The sequence below is a fragment of the Lygodium microphyllum genome, chromosome 1 (genome assembly GCF_053477565.2).
Source record: "Lygodium microphyllum isolate KBCC chromosome 1, Lygodium_microphyllum_v1.1.10, whole genome shotgun sequence".
NCBI classification, from domain to species: domain Eukaryota; kingdom Viridiplantae; phylum Streptophyta; class Polypodiopsida; order Schizaeales; family Lygodiaceae; genus Lygodium; species Lygodium microphyllum.
This window is the reverse complement of record NC_141135.1, coordinates 84,015,965-84,035,054: the sequence shown is the minus strand read 5'-3', so window position 1 is coordinate 84,035,054 and position 19,090 is coordinate 84,015,965. Positions and strand designations below refer to the sequence as shown.

The 19,090-nt window shown below is 43.6% G+C and overlaps 1 protein-coding gene across 1 annotated transcript; it reads right to left on the bottom strand.

Annotated features, from left to right (window-relative positions):
* Positions 1–1,419: 1,419 nt before the first annotated feature.
* LOC148041338 (uncharacterized) lies at positions 1,420–14,308 on the bottom strand. Its single transcript, XM_087683987.1, has 4 exons — positions 14,182–14,308; positions 10,625–10,772; positions 1,919–2,205; positions 1,420–1,598 (listed from the first exon to the last, which is right to left on the bottom strand). The coding sequence occupies exons 1-4, from the start codon at positions 14,306–14,308 to the stop codon at positions 1,420–1,422; spliced, it is 741 nt and encodes a 246-aa protein (XP_087540113.1).
* Between the last annotated feature and the right edge of the window lie 4,782 nt (positions 14,309–19,090).

Here is a 19,090-nt window from a genome sequence, read left to right as displayed (position 1 = left end):
ATGGATGGCGTGAACCCATTCGGTCTGCGCTCAACTTCTTACAGTGTGTGGCCTATAGTCCTTGTCAACTACAGTATCCCTCCATGGCTTTCTACGAAGAAAGGATATCTCATCCTTAGCTTACTCGTTCCCAGCCACTACAAAGTCAAAAATATGGAAGTGTATCTTCATCCATTAGTCGATGAGCTTAAGATTTTATGGGAGGAGGGGGTCACCATGCAAGATATGAGCAAGCGCAATGGTCGATAGTCCGCCAATATTCAAACCATTCTCATGTGGACGATGCATGACTTTCTGGGATTCGGAGAGTGCTCAGGCAAGTAGGCTTCCGTTCTCACTATTAATATCTATCATAGCTCGTTCAAGTTTTATTCATTGGATAGAGGTGTTGGGACAAGTCTGGTTATCTCAAGTTATCATGCATGTCCATTGTACGGGGCCACAGTTAGACTCCCAAAGGTCACAAACCATGAAGAATATGGTATATCAAGGACACGCCGCTTTCTTACCAGAGGGTCATGAACTCAGGGAAGGTTTTCTTGGATGACCTCTAACACGTATGAATGCCCAAAGTTGATACAAGTTGAAAATGGTCCACACGGTGTCGAAGGGTTTGTGAAAGCAATGTCGCAACCACAGAGGACTTTGAATAATTTCAGGATAGAAGGTCAATATTAGTAAAGCTCTGTTGTGACAACATGAACTTTTAATTCAGGCAGTTAATTATTGTCTAAGTTCAAATCCACAGTTGTTGAAGATCCGTCTTTTCTCACAGCAAGATTGCTCTGGCCTGGACATGCAATGAAAGCTCTATCTCTCTGTTTACTACAAGTCAGATTGTCAAACTCTATAGTGCTTTTACTATAGTCTTTGATCTCTTCCCATTCATAGTTATTACTATCTCTTAAGCACCTTCATCAGTGCTAAGTTCAGAACTTTGAAAGCCCATGTACTGCAACCAGTAGCAGCCCAATCATAGCAGCATAAGCAGAGAAAAAGGGTATGTGACCAGGCTGAATGCAACTTCAGCTTTCAGAAAGAGCAAATAGTTCATGTGGAAATGATTTCCCTGTGCTTGTAACGAGGACAGTTATTGAAGCGCAATCTGCTGCCATGCTCCATCACTCCATGATTGATTGTATATGTCTGAAGACCAGCACAGGCTCGATTAATCCACTTGTTACTGATGGATATGCTTGATGCATTGGCTCAATGAATTTCTGTCAATGTCCCATTGAATAAATGTTAATGTAAACTTTCTATACTCAGATTATTCGATTGTTCTCTGTCTCTCTGTCTTTGTTAAAGAGAGAAAAGTGGTTTGTCACATTACTATAGATTGACATGCTGGAAATGATGGCGGGTTGGTACATTAGTGCGCTGTTCAGAGTGTGTAATTATAGTTGTCCATGGTTGCATTCATAGCGCTTCAGGCAGCGTTCGCGTGAACCAGGATGGCTTTAGCAGCTCTCTGTCGATGGTGCTGAGGATACGCACGTAGTAATTTGAACCTGTCGTGTTTTCTTTGGCAAGACGGAACACATCTCTCACCATTCGAGGACCCTCACCCAAATACTTCTGGACAAATTCCGATCCAACTACACGAATGAAAGCAGCAGTTGTATGGTGAGCAACAACTTATACAGAGATGAACGGAGTCCCTTCTCTAAAATCTCACTTCAATCTGCCTGTCCATTTAGGTGCAACCAGAACTCCTAAGGTCGGCACCATCGGGACCAGAAGCATTAATCTGCACTAACTTTCATCTTCAGATTTCACAAGAATCGTCATGAAACTGAATCAAACCTTGATTTCCTTGATTCCTTTTTCCAGTATTTCATGGGACAAATATCATCACCAGCTATATGCCTCTTTGAACCGGTAAAATGTTTGTCTCCCTCCTTGTCGAAACACTCACCATGTATTAATCTCAATTGTAGGTCATTAGATCTGATCCGCTTGCTCCCAATACAAGGCTTGAAATTGTCTTCATGTCGTTCTCTCTTTAGTTTCCTGGAAGAAGCTGCAGGGTTCTCTTGTCTCATACGCTTGTTTCTAATACATGTAGAGGCATCAGCTTCTTCCACAGCAGACCGCTTTATATTGGGAGAAGCTGGAACAGTGTTCTCTTGTCTATCTGTTCGGGGAGTAGATCTGCCGTCGACTAGGACAGGGTGCAGGGCATCAGTGCCGGAGGGGAAGCCCCTGCTCTCAAAGAAGCCAATGACCTGGCGCCACGTGAAGGCCGAGAGGAAGTCGTGGTCGCGGGAGATGAAACAGAGCTCATGGACGCGCCCCTTGAGCTAACTTCTTTAGCTTCCCCCTCCAATCCTCTCTCTCACTTCAGTCCAAGCCCACAATTCCGCAGTTGCAGAGCTCCTCGACTCCCTCGACTCCAATCAATGCTTTTCCTCTCCAAAAGTCAGTTCTGTCTCCGCTTGAGCCTGATTATCCTCCAGTATGGATTTCCCCAACAGCAACCTTCATCGTTCTTCTTTTCGCCTCTCTGAACTTCTCCTTCAAAAATCGTATGCAAGATCCATAATCATGGAAAAATCCCCCATTTTGTTCCAGCATTGCATTCCTTCTTCTTCAGGCATTCGATCGAGACTCAAAAACCTTCCGAAGAACACCCAGTGGACAACTTTTTCCTCTCCTCTTCCATGCTCTGTTCCTCCTCACTTGTCCTCTACGCCTTCCTTCCCAATACTCTATCCTCTTTTTCCTAGATTAGTCTTTTTTCCTCTTTTTCTGTCCCGCCCTCTTTAGCTTTTTAAAATTCCCCTCTTTTACCTGCATCATAAACTAGAAAAAACCCACTTATTTAGCCACACTTTCCTCTCTTACATACACAGGAAAGCAGCATCTTTTCCTCTTCACGTTGCATGTCCCTTCAACTCTAGGTCTTTTGCTTTACTTCAAGCTTGGTAAAAGTACGAACACAAAGCATTTCACAAGGGCATCTGCATTCCCCATTGCAAAGCACCTCCCAGTCGGATCAATGGCAAAACAATAACAACCTGCTGTGTGAGCATCAAGTGTGTGTAATGTAGAAAGAGATGGATAGACAAGATATCCACCGTTCCATTCTCAGTTGTGAGAAAGAACAGTTCACCTCTTAAGGAACTTACGCTTGTTTCTTCTGTAAAATTGAACATGAACCAACTGAAAGAAAAATGTTCAAGCAAAGCAAAGCACAACGTCTACGTCAAAGTATGTACAAAGTAACAAATCTCATGCACAACTTTTGGGTGGTTTTCACACCTCGAATGCGCAGCAATATGACATCCACCCCCTCTAATCCTGCACATCCTCGGGATGGGCCAACTACCCATGATCATTATCATCAAGATCCACAAACAGATCAATCTCTTCATTATGCATTTCCGGTAGATCAACAAGATTATCTGTCATATCATCTGTCTCTTCCATTGGAGTTTTTTGTCGTTGCTCTTCTCTTGAAAATTCTTCCAATGCATAATCCTCATCATCTCTTTTCTTGAAAATCTTGATTATTTTTCCAGCAATAGGCACTCTAAGCACTGTTCCATCCAATTCTGTCAGCTCATATGTTGCATTATCAAAGACATGTCTGACTATGTATGGCCCAAACCATCTTTTCACCATCTTCCGAAGTGTAGTATGCTGATTTTCAAGGCTGCTATCAAAGACCAATACCCAATCTCCCTCTTCTATTGCTCTAGGCCGCAAGCGATGCCTGTTATCAAACCTGTCCTTGTTCCTTAGTCTAGCAACTTTCAACCTGTCAATAGCTAGCTGAATATCCTCAGGTCTCCTCTCCAACTGTCGAATCCGAAGAGCTAAGAGCTCCTCTCTGGTCAAATCCTCCTGCCAAGGTAAAACTGACCAAGTCAAAGCACAAGTCTCAATCGGCATAACAGGTTTCTGACCATACATCAACTCTGCAGGCATATATCCTGTGGTAACACTATGAGTCGTACGATCAGCCCACAAAGCAAATGGTAGAAGTCTCGGCCATTCTCCAATCCGTCCTCTGCATGCTTTGGCTAATGCTTTCACTATCGGCGGATGCCCTCTTTCACTCTTTCCGTTTCCCTCTGGATTGTATGCTGTGGTTAGAGCCAACTTGATTCCTAGCTGAGAGAAAAACTCCCTAGCTTCATCTGCATCCAACTCACCACGATCCGCAGTGATCTTACCCACACAACCATACCTGCAGAAAATTTCCTCCAATAAGAACTTACACACTGCACTAGTGGTCTTTGTTCTCAAAGATCTGCCCTCAACATGATTAGTAAGATCCTCTCTAGCCAAAACAATGTATCTCATCTGCCATAGACCCATAGGCATGGTAACCAAATCAACTACCCACTTATAATGAATGCATAGCGGATAAGTCGAATGAAGCTCATCTCTATGACGCACTACTGAATACCTCTAGCAGTCTCTGCAAGTCTCAACAAAGTGAGAAACATCTCTATACATGCCTTTCCACCAATATTTCTCCTTGATTTTCTCATAAGTAGCCCATCCTCCTCTATGACCAGCCCAAGGACTCTCATGAAACTCCCTCATCACCTGTAACTGTGTCTCTCTAACGCAGACAACCCGCAAAGGTAATCCGCCTCTTTTCTTCGGATGCTTCCAAAGAAATCCGTCCTTGAGAAAATAACCATAAGCTTTCCTTCTGATCTTCTTGAACTCTTCATCTGTCCATTCATCTCTTTTGCTTAGTGTACTAAGGTACCTGCCAATCTGCAACCAATCTCCAACATAGAGCTCTTCTGTGAAAGCCACAATATCATAGACATGACAAACATGATCAACCATAGTGGCTGAAATTTCTGCATCATCCTCTTCTGCAAGTAGAGTCTCCTCATCATCATATCTGGCTCTAGACAACATATCTGCCACTGGATTATCATTCCCTGCTATGTGTTTAAATTCCGGATTTAATGACTTGATGTATGCAATCCATCTCAACATAGCTATATCGGGAGTAGAGCAACTCGTGATCATACCAATCAATGGCAAACAATCTGTCTCTACCACAACTGAAGCTCCAATAAAGTACTCCTTGTCACATTTGAGAGCCGTGACAATCCCCAATAACTCCCTCTTGATTTGCGGATATCTCCTCTGTCTCTCGTTTAGGACTTTCGCCCCAAACCGAATAGCATACCTATTTCCATCTGCATCATCTTGACCCACAGCCCAACCTATGCCAATTGGACTAGTGTCAACTGTCAATACAATAGGCCTATCACAATTATAATCCGCTTTCCTAAGAGTAGGAGCATTCTGCAATAACTTCTTCAATTTCTGCATGGCTTTAGTGTGACTCTCATCCCAATAGAATTTCTGCCCCTTTCGAAGCAGCTGATACAAACAATCTGCAATGTGTGAAAAATGAGGTATCCAAATCATATAAAACACACAAGCACCAATGAATCTCCGTACCTCTGAAGTGGTAGAACAATATTCTGCAATCTTGCCTATAGCATTCACCTTATCAGGTGAGGGTTTCCTGCCATAATATCCACACATATGCCCAACAATAACAACCTCATTCACTCCAAAAACAGATTTTTGCCCTGAAAATGTCAAGTTCACTTCTTCTAACCTAGCCAAAATCTTCTCACATGCTGAAATATGATCAGCCACAAAGTATCTACATCCCTGCTAATTTAGGCTCTCATTCTTCTCTTCTTCTGCACACCCCTTAATGGGCACATCATCCAAGAAAGGCATAGTAAGCTGAGGTATGTAATCACGAAGGACCTTATGCATGGCATTCATCATATGCGCAACAGAATTAGTGGCACCTTGAGGCAAGGTACACATCCTGACAAGCCCAATAGGAGTTCTCATGGTGGTTATGTCCCTGCTTTCCAAAGCCAGCTGAAACTGATCATATCCTGAATACAAATCACCCAAAGAATAGATGGCACGTCCAGCAAATGCCTCTGCAAACTCATCCACAACTGGACCTATACCAACATTCCTGATAGTAACTCTGTTCACTGGCTGCATATCCTGAATAAATCGAAGAGTACCATTCTTCTTTGGAACTGTAAACCACCTGTTTGAGTATGGTGCAGATGAAGGCTCAAGGATTCCCATCCTGATTTTCTCATTCAATAAATCAATCAGCTTTGGCAAGTGTGCCTTAGGCACTGGAATAGGTCAGAGATTCCATGGGATATGGGGAATAGTAAAAATGACCATAGGAGCAACAATATCAGGATTCACACATCCAATTTCATGTGGCAAAAAAGTAAATCCCCTTCCATGACGCTCAAGCATATCCTGAAAGCATTGCTTCTCTATGGGTAACAAGAAATCACCATTTCCAATTTTCAATTCAGCAAGTGTCTCTGCTGAAAATTTATGACCAATATGCTCCGAATTCCTCAAAATTTGCTGTTTAGCAGCCCTCTCTATTTGCTGATCACTGTCAGATGGAAGCGGTACAACAACGGGCTTCACCTTCTTATCCACAGTTTTGTATTTCGTGTCAACCCTGGCTTCATTATGCTCTTCTACATTACATAAACCTTGCTGTAAATCAGCAATTCTGCACTCCAATGGCTGAATATTCTCAACCCTCTGCTCTATGGACTGCATAGAAACATCCTCAAACTCTGAATGCTGAAATATTTCAGCAGTAAACTCTGTTGGCTGAAAATTTTCAGCCCTCTGTCTCTCTGAAAGCTGATCATAACCAGCTGGAAACTCTGTTTGCTGAATTTCTTCAGCACTCAACACTCTTTGCTGAGTTTCCTCAGCCTCTGACTCAATCTGTGACACAAAATCTGCAATTTCATGAAACATGTCCAGGGATTGCACTAATACATTACCATGACAATTCAGCATATCAGTTTTCAGCATATCTCCCATCTCTGTCATCGTATCTGCACAAATCACACTGTCATACATCCCATCTATGTGCTCATCATCCTCCAAAATTCCTGCATTTTTCAAATTTTTCTCCTTCCTGCATATATACTGCCTGGCAGCTCTAGGCAACCTAGAAGTCTTCTGATAGCTCATCGAACTGTTTGCTGAAATCCCAACATAACCGGAGGAGAAAACACTGCTGCTGCCAGGAGGCGAGAACTCCAATCTCCTCTCCTCTGTACCACCGTCGTCTCGCGAAACGGCGGTACCTAATGAAAACCCGAATCCCTCACAGTGGGTAAGGGTGCATCTCTGAGAGTATCCCTATTTCTAACATGGTTCACACATACAGTCATAAACTGAACTGCTCTCATACCATCTTTACTGCGAATCTGTGCATAAGCAGATCCATCATCCATGACCTTTGTTTCCATGCGCATCTCTGTAATGAATGGCTGTCCAAGAATTATGGGATACGAGCATGAATCCTACACAAAGAAATGAAAATCCTCCTCTACATCACCAATAGAAACCCTGACACTAGGACAAGCAGCATATAAATCACCTGCAGTGTTATTGGCGGCTCTCATACGCCACCCATGCTCTACATCCATAGGCCATCTGTTACTCTCATAAACTCCATGAACTATGAGATTAATCTCTGAACCATGATCAACCAATGCAACATAGGGCACCTGTTTTTCTCCAACCTTTACCATCGTCTCTGTAGTTGCCCTAGCCCAATGGCTCCGCGAAAAGTGACTATGTGGTATCAAAATAGGCTCATCAATTTCAGCATAATGCATAGGCTGAACCCTCTTCTCTACCTGCGGCAAAACAGAAGCATTATCAACCATAACCTCATCATCATCCTCATCCAACTCTCCAATCAAAACTCCCTGTGTATCAATGGTAGCTAGTGCATGTCTTTTCCTCTTCAGGACCTCCTGAAACTGATCCTGAAACTCTCTTTTTGAGATGCCCAAAATCTCAGAAATAGTGAAAGTCACCTCACTGCCAAGTATCTTATCATTAAAGATTTTCTTCATGTCTGTAGATGTCTCAATATCGGACATCAATCTGAATCCTGGCTGCTTTCTCTCTCTAGGCTCTTGCCTCTTTTCTCTCTTTTGAGCATCCTCCATCTGTCGATCTGGCCCTGGTCTTGAAGACAGTCCTGCAGTAGGTGGAGTAACAAACTCACCCCCTCTAGTCTTCTTAGCTGCACTTGGATTTTCTTCATCCCTCTTACGCTTCTCCTCAACAAATACATCTGCACCATGAGATTTAGCCAAATAAGCATAAATAGAGTACCTGTCAACAGGCGAGTCCCAACCTGTCTCTGATCTGATGCTAGAGCCTGCACTAGTCAAAACAGTTTGCTGAATTTTTCCCTTGTTTGCAGTCTCCATAGCATAAGTCCATAGTGCGGACTGAGTATCCGATCCCTTCTCAATCTGTACTCCATATGCAGAAGCATCACCTCTAGCTGTCACATAAGAAGTACGCGCAGCCATGTCCTCCACTAACTTCTTCATTCCACCTTTACCAAAGTTGGTAGCAAGTGGAGCTCCTGTCTCAGTCAACCAAATCTTACCATCTTGCCCCCAATATACCAAATTCTGCCTCCTTGCATCCTGGAAAGAGTCACAATCCCTGCAATGCTGATGCTCCGTACTATCACACCAAATACATCTCCGATCTCTCCTAGGTGCACTAGGAGCACTCCTAGGTGCAGTAGGAGCACTAGAAGAAGTAGTAGGCACAGTTGAAGGAAACTGCTCCTTCAACTTTCCCACTAACTCTGCTTTGACTGACTCAAGTGTCAAATCTGTGATGCCTTTGATTATGTCATCAAGAGAAGTAGGTACCGATGGAGCGGATGGTTTTGGAGCAGAAGGTGTAGGCATCGGTCGTGGAACAGGAGGAATAGGTGGAGTGGAAACAGTAGGCACTGGCATAGGCCAAGAAACTGGCTGAGGAGGAGAAGAAATAACAGGGATAGAAGTAGGCATAGGAGCAGATGATGGTGTAGGTGTCATGGAACCATTCTGTAGGCGAGTCTTCCATATCCTCCTCTTGAACAAAGTTGAGACTGCATCCTGAGCATCCTGCCAATCAGTTTTAAGACCCATAGGCTTCGTGCGATCTTCAAGAAGCTCACCCAATTCTTCTTGAAGAGCAGGATCTGCAACTTGCAAGAAAAGCTCAACTTTTTCAACATCTAATGCTCTTTGTTCAATAGCATCAAGCTGACTATACCTCTCTTCGAATTCTCGAATCAACTCTGAAGCAGCAAGACCTTTGTTTGGCATGTAGACCCACTCTCGGAATGACCGCCGAGTAGCCATACCAAAGTCCTCAAGGAAGTATTCTTCTTTCAAGGCCTTCTTAAAATCTTGCCAATCTGTATTTTGAATAAAAAGATCAGTCACTTTCGTCCTCAAAGCAGGTGTGACAAGACGAAGGAAGTACTTACTCATAAGTCCAGCAGGAACTCCAAAAAACCCCATCTTGATCTCATATGTCTTCAAATATGCTGAAACATTACGCCCATCAAATAGCTTCTTCTCACTCTCAACTGCTTCAATAGCCTTAGTCGCGCTGTTTGCATTCTCCTGCTCCGAATAGAGTTGCCTTTGCTGAGACAACTACTGTTGATGCAATTGTTGTTGCTGCTGCATATACAATTGTGTTTGCTGATTTTGGAGCTGCATATACATGGACATATTCTGCAAAATCTGTTTTAGATCCTCCGTTGAAGTACTTGACGCAGCAGTCATTGATGGAGCTGAAGTAGATGCAGCTGGAGTTGTAGAAGAAGCTGAAATAGAGGTTGAAGTATCTCCCATCCTGAAATTTCTGCGACGCTTTCATGTCGGGTTCACCAAAGATGTCGAAGGGTTTGTGAAAGCAATGTCGCAACCACAGAGGACTTTGAATAATTTTAGGATAGAAGGTCAATATTAGTAAAGCTCTGTTGTGACAACATGAACTTTTAATTCAGGCAGTTAATTATTGTCTAAGTTCAAATCCACAGTTGTTGAAGATCTGTCTTTTCTCACAGCAAGATTGCTCTGGCCTGGACATGCAATGAAAGCTCTATCTCTCTGTTTACTACAACTCAGATTGTCAAACTCTATAGTGCTTTTACTGTAGTCTTTGATCTCTTCCCATTCATAGTTATTACTATGTCTTAAGCACCTTCATCAGTGCTAAGTTCAGAACTTTGAAAGCCCATGTACTGCAACCAGCAGCAGCCCAATCATAGCAGCATAAGCAGAGAAAAAGGGTATGTGACCAGGCTGAATGCAACTTCAGCTTTCAGAAAGAGCAAATAGTTCATGTGGAAATGATTTCCCTGTGCTTGTAACGAGGACAGTTATTGAAGCGCAATCTGCTGCCATGCTCCATCACTCCATGATTGATTGTATATGTCTGATGACCAGATTAGGCTCGATTAATCCACTTGTTACTGATGGATATGCTTGATGCATTGGCTCAATGAATTTCTGTCAATGTCCCATTGAATAAATGTTAATGTAAACTTTCTATACTCAGATTATTCGATTGTTCCCTGTCTCTCTGTCTTTGTTAAAGAGAGAAAAGTGGTTTGTCACATTACTATAGATTGACATGCTGGAAATGATGGCGGGTTGGTACATTAGTGCGCTGTTCAGAGTGTGTAATTATAGTTGTCCATGGTTGCATTCATAGCGCTTCAGGCAGCGTTCGCGTGAACCAGGATGGCTTTAGCAGCTCTCTGTCGATGGTGCTGAGGATACGTACGTAGTAATTTGAACCTGTCGTGTTTTCTTTGGCAAGACGGAACACATCTCTGACCATTCGAGGACCCTCACCCAAATACTTCTGGACAAATTCCGATCCAACTACACGAATGAAAGCAGCAGTTGTATGGTGAGCAACAACTTATATAGAGATGAACGAAGTCCCTTCTCTAAAATCTCACTTCAATCTGCCTGTCCATTTAGGTGCAACCAGAACTCCTAAGGTCGGCACCATCGGGACCAGAAGCATTAATCTGCACTAACTTTCATCTTCAGATTTCACAAGAATCGTCATGAAACTGAATCAAACCTTTATTTCCTTGATTCTTTTTTCCAGTATTTCATGGGACAAATATCATCACCAGCTATATGCCTCTTTGAACCGGTAAAATGTTTGTCTCCCTCCTTGTCGAAACACTCGCCATGTATTAATCTCAATTGTAGGTCATTAGATCTGATCCGCTTGCTCCCAATACAAGGCTTGAAATTGTCTTCATGTCGTTCTCTCTTTAGTTTCCTGGAAGAAGCTGCAGGGTTCTCTTGTCTCATACGCTTGTTTCTAATACATGTAGAGGCATCAGCTTCTTCCACAGCAGACCGCTTTATATTGGGAGAAGCTGGAACAGTGTTCTCTTGTCTATCTGTTCGGGGAGTAGATCTTCCGTCGACTAGGACAGGGTGCAGGGCATCAGTGCCGGAGGGGAAGCCCCTGCTCTCAAAGAAGCCAATGACCTGGCGCCACGTGAAGGCCGAGAGGAAGTCGTGGTCGCGGGAGATGAAGCAGAGCTCATGGACGCGCCCCTTCAGCTAACTTCTTTAGCTTCCCCCTCCAATCCTCTCTCTCACTTCAGTCCAAGCCCACAATTCCGCAGTTGCAGAGCTCCTCGACTCCCTCGACTCCAATCAATGCTTTTCCTCTCCAAAAGTCAATTCTGTCTCCGCTTGAGCCTGATTATCCTCCAGTATGGATTTCCCCAACAGCAACCTTCATCGTTCTTCTTTTCGCCTCTCTGAACTTCTCCTTCAAAAATCGTATGCAAGATCCATAATCATGGAAAAATCCCCCATTTTGTTCCAGCATTGCATTCCTTCTTCTTCAGGCATTCGATCGAGACTCAAAAACCTTCCGAAGAACACCCAGTGGACAACTTTTTCCTCTCCTCTTCCATGCTCTGTTCCTCCTCACTTGTCCTCTACGCCTTCCTTCCCAATACTCTATCCTCTTTTTCCTAGATTAGTCTTTTTTCCTCTTTTTCTGTCCCGCCCTCTTTAGCTTTTTAAAATTCCCCTCTTTTACCTGCGTCATAAACCAAAAAAAACCCACTTATTTAGCCACACTTTCCTCTCTTACATACACAGGAAAGCAGCATCTTTTCCTCTTCACATTGCATGTCCCTTCAACTCTAGGTCTTTTGCTTTACTTCAAGCTTGGTAAAAGTACGAACACAAAGCATTTCACAAGGGCATCTGCATTCCCCATTGCAAAGCACCTCCCAGTCGGATCAATGGCAAAACAATAACAACCTACTGTGTGAGCATCAAGTGTGTGTAATGTAGAAAGAGATGGATAGACAAGATATCCACCGTTCCATTCTCAGTTGTGAGAAAGAACAGTTCACCTCTTAAGGAACTTACGCTTATTTCTTCTGTAAAATTGAACATGAACCAACTGAAAGAAAAATGTTCAAGCAAAGCAAAGCACAACGTCTACGTCAAAGTATGTACAAAGTAACAAATCTCATGCACAACTTTTGGGTGGTTTTCACACCTCGAGTGCGCAGCAATACGACAACGGAGTCATATCCAAATGGAATGCGACGGTTCTCAATTTTCTAAAAGTTGCCATATTAGACCCACTTAAGATCAACGACTTGTTGGATCCCATGCATATTTTCAAGAACATGGGCAGCTTGCTATGGGACCACATCACAAGAAAGAGAGACACTGTAGGGGCATGAATGGATTTGAAGGAGATAGGTAAGATGGAGGCGCTTTGGCTGCAGTCGAGTGATGATAGTCACTTGCAGCTACCTCACACTCCTTGGGTTTTGTCCACTAAAGAAGAGCACATTGTGAAGCAAATAATCAATTCTATTCGCACTCCAACGGGTATAATGTGTTCTAGGATATGTCATGTTTGTACTACGAATGGATTGTAAGTGGCCTGCATATTTTGCTATTTGGAGTGTAGTCGTTGTTCATAATGCTTTCTCGTTTATGGCATTTTGTACTACCGATCACGATCGCAAGATGCCTTACTCCAAGGTGATTTACAGGTTGTCGACTTTAGTGCAATGGATCTCATAGAAGGAGATTAAGACGTCCTCTATTGAATCCGCGAGGCGAGGAGCAGTGGAGACGGTCTGTCTCTTTGAGAAATACTTGCATACCAACATGCTCACAATACAAATCCACCTTTTTGTGCATCTTGTAGATGAAGTGGAGATTGCTCGACTTGTCCATACGCGATGGATGTTCTTCTTGGAGGGCTTCATGAAAACCCTGAAAGGCTTTGTGCGGCAACGAGCTCGGCCAGAAGGTAGAATGGCTGAAGGTTGGTTGGTGTCTGAGGCGCTATTGCATATTTCACAATGGCTACCAATGGTGGATTCAAACAACAGTATGCTATGGTCATTGAAGGATGATGATAGACTGACCGGAGATGTGGTGGTTGGAAATGGAATAGAAAAAAGAATGGATGCTGCAATGGAGGAGCAAGTGAATTGCTTTTGTATGTTGCACCATGCCTCTATGGAGACGTGGCTTCCTAGGTACCACCAAGCTAGGCAAGATCGAGAGGAGGTGTGATCTAAACTTCGACGTAGTACGTTGTCGTGTTACTGCGCATCTGAGCCGTGAACACCTCCATTTTTGTTGGCTATTTTTTATTGTGTACGACATAGGCAAGAGCTGAGGCAAAGGTCATGGTGTATGCAAGCTCATTGACACTGTAAAAGAGGGCTGGGTTGTATTGGTGATTTATCATGGTGATGCATCTCTATTATTGTTCTAGGAGGCTGTGTTCCTGGTACTGCCCTCTGCACAGCCCCAAGCAAGTCTAAGCTATGAAAATTCTCTGGACTGAGATATGTGGAATAATGAGATGATATGTATTGTCATCACCCTAATCTTTACTAACACCTAAAGACGTGTGAAGCACATGTTCTCTAGTGATCCAAAAGGCAAGAAGTTCTAATGAAAATAAAGCTAGTCTATTCTGGGAGGAGGATATTTTTGAAAAAGGCAAAATGGCGGGCTGCGCCTGAATTGGAATGGGGGGGACCCTTCCTTTTCGCTCTCTGGGGTTGTTTTGGGGAAGCGTCGGCAACTGCTGCAGAAACAGAGGAAAAAGGAGGAACTTTGGGGGAGCTGCACCTCGCGGAACGATGGCATTTTTGGCTCTCAATGGGTTCGTCAGTCTGTTTTCCAGCCTTGATGAGCCATCTCTCTCAAAAGTCGATGGCCGGCACGGTTTCTGGGACCTCCTCCTTCTACAGTTCTAGTGCTTAACCTCTCTCTTCTGCATCGCCTGTGTCCTCTTCGAGCTTCCTTGTCGCCATCCCTGTCTTGCGATTCACATAGTCGCTGTTCGGATTCCTGTCGCCTATTCCAGCCAGACTTGATCGCTGATCGTCCATCTCAGATACCGATGATTAGAGTTTCTGGCTCTCTGTGAAGTCATCCTGTCACTACGAGCAGCAAGCTAGCGGATTTTTAACACGATGGCCATGGAAAGCTTTGCTACTCCTTATCCAGTGATTTTTAATGATGGTGAATGAGATCACGACAAGGGCTAATAGGTGTGCATTCTGTCCTTACTTTCAAGAGATTCCAGGCACTTCTTAGCCAGAAGGTAGGGCTGCCAGCTATTCAGTTGTCAGCAGTTTTTGTGTGTAAAAGGACAGCGAAAGACACTGACAAGCGCCAGAAACTACCGATCAACGACAATTTCATCTCTCTCCTTCCGTGCTCCTTCGTCTAGAGAGATTGGTACCTCCTCCGTCCTCTCACACTCGACCAACTGCTGATTCCCATTGCAGCTCGGCGGATCCGCCATGCTTGTGTACAGGCCGCGACTCGTTTGGCAGCTGCTCGAGCTCCCTCCAGCCCTATAGCTGCGTCCGAATTTGCCATCGTTGGAGTAGCCAAGGTGGAGGCCGAGCTGAGCAAAATCTGCTGCAACATCCTGGAGCTCTTGGATAGTCACCTAATTCCTTCTGCACGGCTGCAAAACGCTGTATCCCAACTTTACACACAGGCTCAGAACCAGCACAAGATCGCCTTCCAGGTTGGCCAGCGACACTCCCTAGAGAAGCTGTCCGAGTGGATTCAGAAACAACATCAATAGTTTGGCCTTACTTCGTCTACCCAGGATGTTCTCAACTACTTGAAGAATGAGTTGGATCACATAAGCCAGACTGAAATAACCATAACGCAAGCACAGACTCTTCCCCTACCTCCTCAGCTAGCTTCCCCTATTTTGTTCGGGCGGCCTGGATCGGTTGCTGACCAACAGAGGTTTCCCGTTGTTTTTCATAATGGCTATCTTCCAAGTTGAAGTCAATGCTTATAAGAGTGTGGGCTAGATCTGGTAAACAGTGCTCATCATTTTGCTCATCTTAAGAATATCTTTGTCAAAATCTGTATTTTCAGTTGGTGCAGATCACAAGATTGGCTATGTATATCTTTGAGTGGTTGGTGTGTATGATTATTCTATTGGAGGTAGAAGAGGCTGAAGTATTTTGCTTTTGTGAGTTGCTGTGTGGTGGTTCTGTATATGCAGCTCAGACAGCTAGGTTTAATAGAGACTGAAGATGGCACTGGCTATGATGCGAAGGCTACATTTTCTGTTCTTTGTATGCCTGGAGGGCTACTGTAGCTGTAGATAACAAACATCAAGGTTGATTGAATGGTGTATTCATCAGTGGATGTTTCCTTCGAACAAGAAAAATTGGTCTTATGCCAATGATAAAACAGGATGAGAATGATGACAAACACATAGCTGTTTGTTCTGATGATTCTAAGTTTTGACATCACAAAGACAACTGAATCCTTCCTCCACACAGACTTGCTGAATTCTGAATGCAAGCCTATATGCTAAAGACATAACTGTTTTCAAAAACCTGAATGTAAACAGTTTATGTGATACTTCGGATTATCCTGAACATGAATTTCTTGTAACTCATTTGATAAGCAATATAGTGATCCTTGACATCCAATATTTGAGTTCTTCTTGTTAGCCTCATTTCTTGCTGTACCTTGAACCCCGTGTTCTGCAGCCCTTGCGTGAACTCTACGACATTTCTGGTGAACCCGACGTGAAAGTGCTGCGTCATCAGCAAGAAGGGAGACTCGCAAGAAGAGATGACAGATGATAATGTTATGAAGAACCTGTTTCAGTCATTTACCATGTATATGCAGCAGCAAGTTCATGCAAAACGAGACAGTGATGCTATGGATGCCTTGAAAGCTGTCCAACAGGAGATGAAGCAGTTTAATGGCCAGCAAGTGTCAACTTACCTGCATTTGTATGAAGAAAAGATTAAGTTTTTTTGTGTTTCTCAAGATGTTTGGAGCCGCTACTTCTTGCGGATCGTGGTGCGCGCTCTTGAAGGTCGAATTGCAGAAATTCAAGAGGCACATGCAGGTTGGGCTGAATTTAAAAAGGCATTAAAAGATGAATATTTCCTGGAGGATACAGGTCTTATGAATCGCAGGAATTTTTTAGCATGGGTTTCTATGCCTAATAAGGGACTTTCTGTTACCGCTCTTCTGCGAGAGTTTGAAAGCCGTTATGATCAGCTGGATGGGACTGAACAGCAAGCTTTGGAGATGTAGAAAGTGGAGTTATTTTTGCAAGCTGCAGATGCTAATTTACAGGAAAAGTTGGATGATCTTTTGGAAGATCAAGCTACTGATTCAGGTTTAAAGACTGAGTGGAGACATGTCATTGATGCTGTGAATGCTTTTGTCAAGAAGCAGCGCAGGAGAGTAAGATTGCATCGAAATACAGGATCAGTTCCTGAAAAATCCTTGGAGACTTCTTCTTCTACCCCTGCTACTTCTTTGCTTAAGCCTACTCCTCCTGTTATGAATCCACCAGTTCCTGCTGCTCCAGTGCCCTTATCTGTAGATGATGTTATTAAAGGCTTGGCGGATTTGACGATTGAAGCAGTCAAAGCTGAAGTTGGTAAGTTAAAGGAGCAACTTATGTCAGTACCTGCTGTAGCACCTGCTCCAGTGACTGCTTTTCCAGCTGGTCAAAGGAAAGGGCGACGATGTATTTGGTGTGATAGTACAGAGTACCAACATTGCAGAGATTGTGATGCTTTTCAGGAAGCACGTAAGAAGAATGTAGTGTTCTGGGGACAAGATGGGAAGATATGGCTGACAGAGACTGGCGCTCCTCTTGACACGAACTTTGGTAAGGGAGGTATGAAGAAGCTTGTTGATGATATGGCTGCGCGATCAGCTTATGTGAGTGTTAGAGGAGATGCTTCAGCTTTTGGAGTCCAGCTTGAGCAGAAATCTGATGGAGACTCTGCTTTATGGTCTTCTGCCTTGGAGATAGCGAGAAGAGGGAAAGTTCAAACTTCTACTATGACTTGTGTGGGCTCTAGCATCCGAGGAGAAACAGGATGGGATTCTCCTGTTGACAGGTATTCTATTTTTGCTTATATTGCTAAAACGCAGGGTTTAGATGCCATGGTTGAGGAAAAGAGAAGAAGAGATGAGGAGGGTCCTAGCTCCTCCAAAAAGACTAGAGGGGGTGACTTTGTTTCACCACCTGTTACAGCTCCACCTATGTCAAATTCTCCAACTCAAACAGATTCCGATCAACCAATGGAAGACAAGCAGAAGGAAAAGAGGCAACTAAGAAAAGAGCCAGGATTCAAGCTCTTGTCAGACCTTAATATGCAAACGGATATGAGTAAGATTTTTCATGAAAGAATTTTGAATAGTGAAGTCACTTTTACTGTTGGAGAGGCTCTTGGGATTGCTAGAAGAGAAATACAGGATCAGATGCAGGATCTTTTGCGGAGGAAACGACATGCGATGGAAGGACCTGCTTTACAGGGATTGTGGCATGGAGCTCTTGGAGAAGAGCATGATGATGCAGTCATGGTTGAGAATGCTTCTGTTAATCCGCACTTGGAGAAAATAGTGCAGCCTATGCAGTATGAAGATGATGAGACCCCTATTCTCATTCCTCGCAGCCATTTTTCACGAAGTCATTGGGCTAGAGCAACCACTGAGACAGTGGTAAGGATTGGAGAGAAACAAATTCCCTTGATTGCTTTAGTTGATCATGGTTCTGAAATTAATCTTATTGCTCGAGGTGTTTATGAGAGTGGCAAGTGGCCTATGGATGCAGAGCATGGCTGGCGCATGAGAGCCGCCAATAATACTTCTGGTGATATGTATGCTGCTTGTCCGAGTATCAGAATTTCTATTGGTAATGTTGAAGAGGATTATCATTGCTTTGTTCAGGATTCATGCTCTTATCCGATTATTCTTGGACAGCCTTTCATTACAGAAGCAAGAATGGAAACAAAAGTGATGGATGACGGATCAGCTTATGCGCGGATACGCAGTAAAGATGGTATGCGAGCTGTTCAGTTTATGACTGTTGGGGTAAATCATCCGAGAAACAGGGACTCCTTGCGTGAGGCACCACTACCTGCGAAGGAGTTGGATTTTCATTAGGTACCGCTGTCTTGCGAGACGCCAGTGGTACAGAGCTGAGAAAGAGGAGATCTCGCCTCCTGGCAGCCAGTCTTTCTCCAATAACTTTGTTGGGTTTACTTCAGAGAGTTCAGTAAGTTATCAGAAAATTTCAGATTTGCCTAGAGCTGCCAGGCAGTACATTGGTCGTAAGGAGAAAGAGTTGAAGAATGCAGGTATTTTGCAAGCAGAAGAGCATGTGGATGGATTGTATGAAGGGATGTCTTATGCAGATACATTGTTTGAGATGAGAGCAATGCTGAAAACTGATGTATGCAAGGGTTCAAAGATCATACCTGTGCAAACCTTGGATATGTTTCAGGAAATTTCTGGTTTTATGCTGCAAACAGAGTTAGAGGCTGAGAAAACTCAGCAAACTGAATTTATGGCTGATCTTGATCAGCTAATAGAATTGCAGAGGGCTGAATCCATTCAGCCAACAGAGTTGAATGCAGAAAAATTTCTGCATACAGAGTTTCAGGATGCGTCTATGCAGTCCATTGAGCCGAGGGCTGAATTCATTCAGCCAACAGAGTTGAATGCAGAAAAATTTCTGCATACAGAGTTTCAGGCTGCACCCATGCAGTCTATAGAGCTAAAGGCTGAAATTTTTCAGCCAACAGAGATGAAAGATGCTGAAAATTTGCAGAAATTGCAGCAAAGGAAAGAGTGCTTGAATGATGCCAAGGTTGACA

What these genes read in the sequence shown, in the direction of transcription:
- LOC148041338 (XM_087683987.1), bottom strand. Translation starts at nt 14,308, where the DNA reads ATGGACGATCAGCGATCAAGTCTGGCTGGAATAGGCGACAGGAATCCG. An exon ending in AGGCGATGCAGAAGAGAGAG is followed by an intron (nt 10,773 to 14,181) that starts GTTAAGCACTAG and finishes TCATTCGTGTAG; the next exon opens with TTGGATCGGAATTTGTCCAG. An exon ending in GAGCTGCTAAAGCCATCCTG is followed by an intron (nt 2,206 to 10,624) that starts GTTCACGCGAAC and finishes CTTTGAGAGCAG; the next exon opens with GGGCTTCCCCTCCGGCACTG.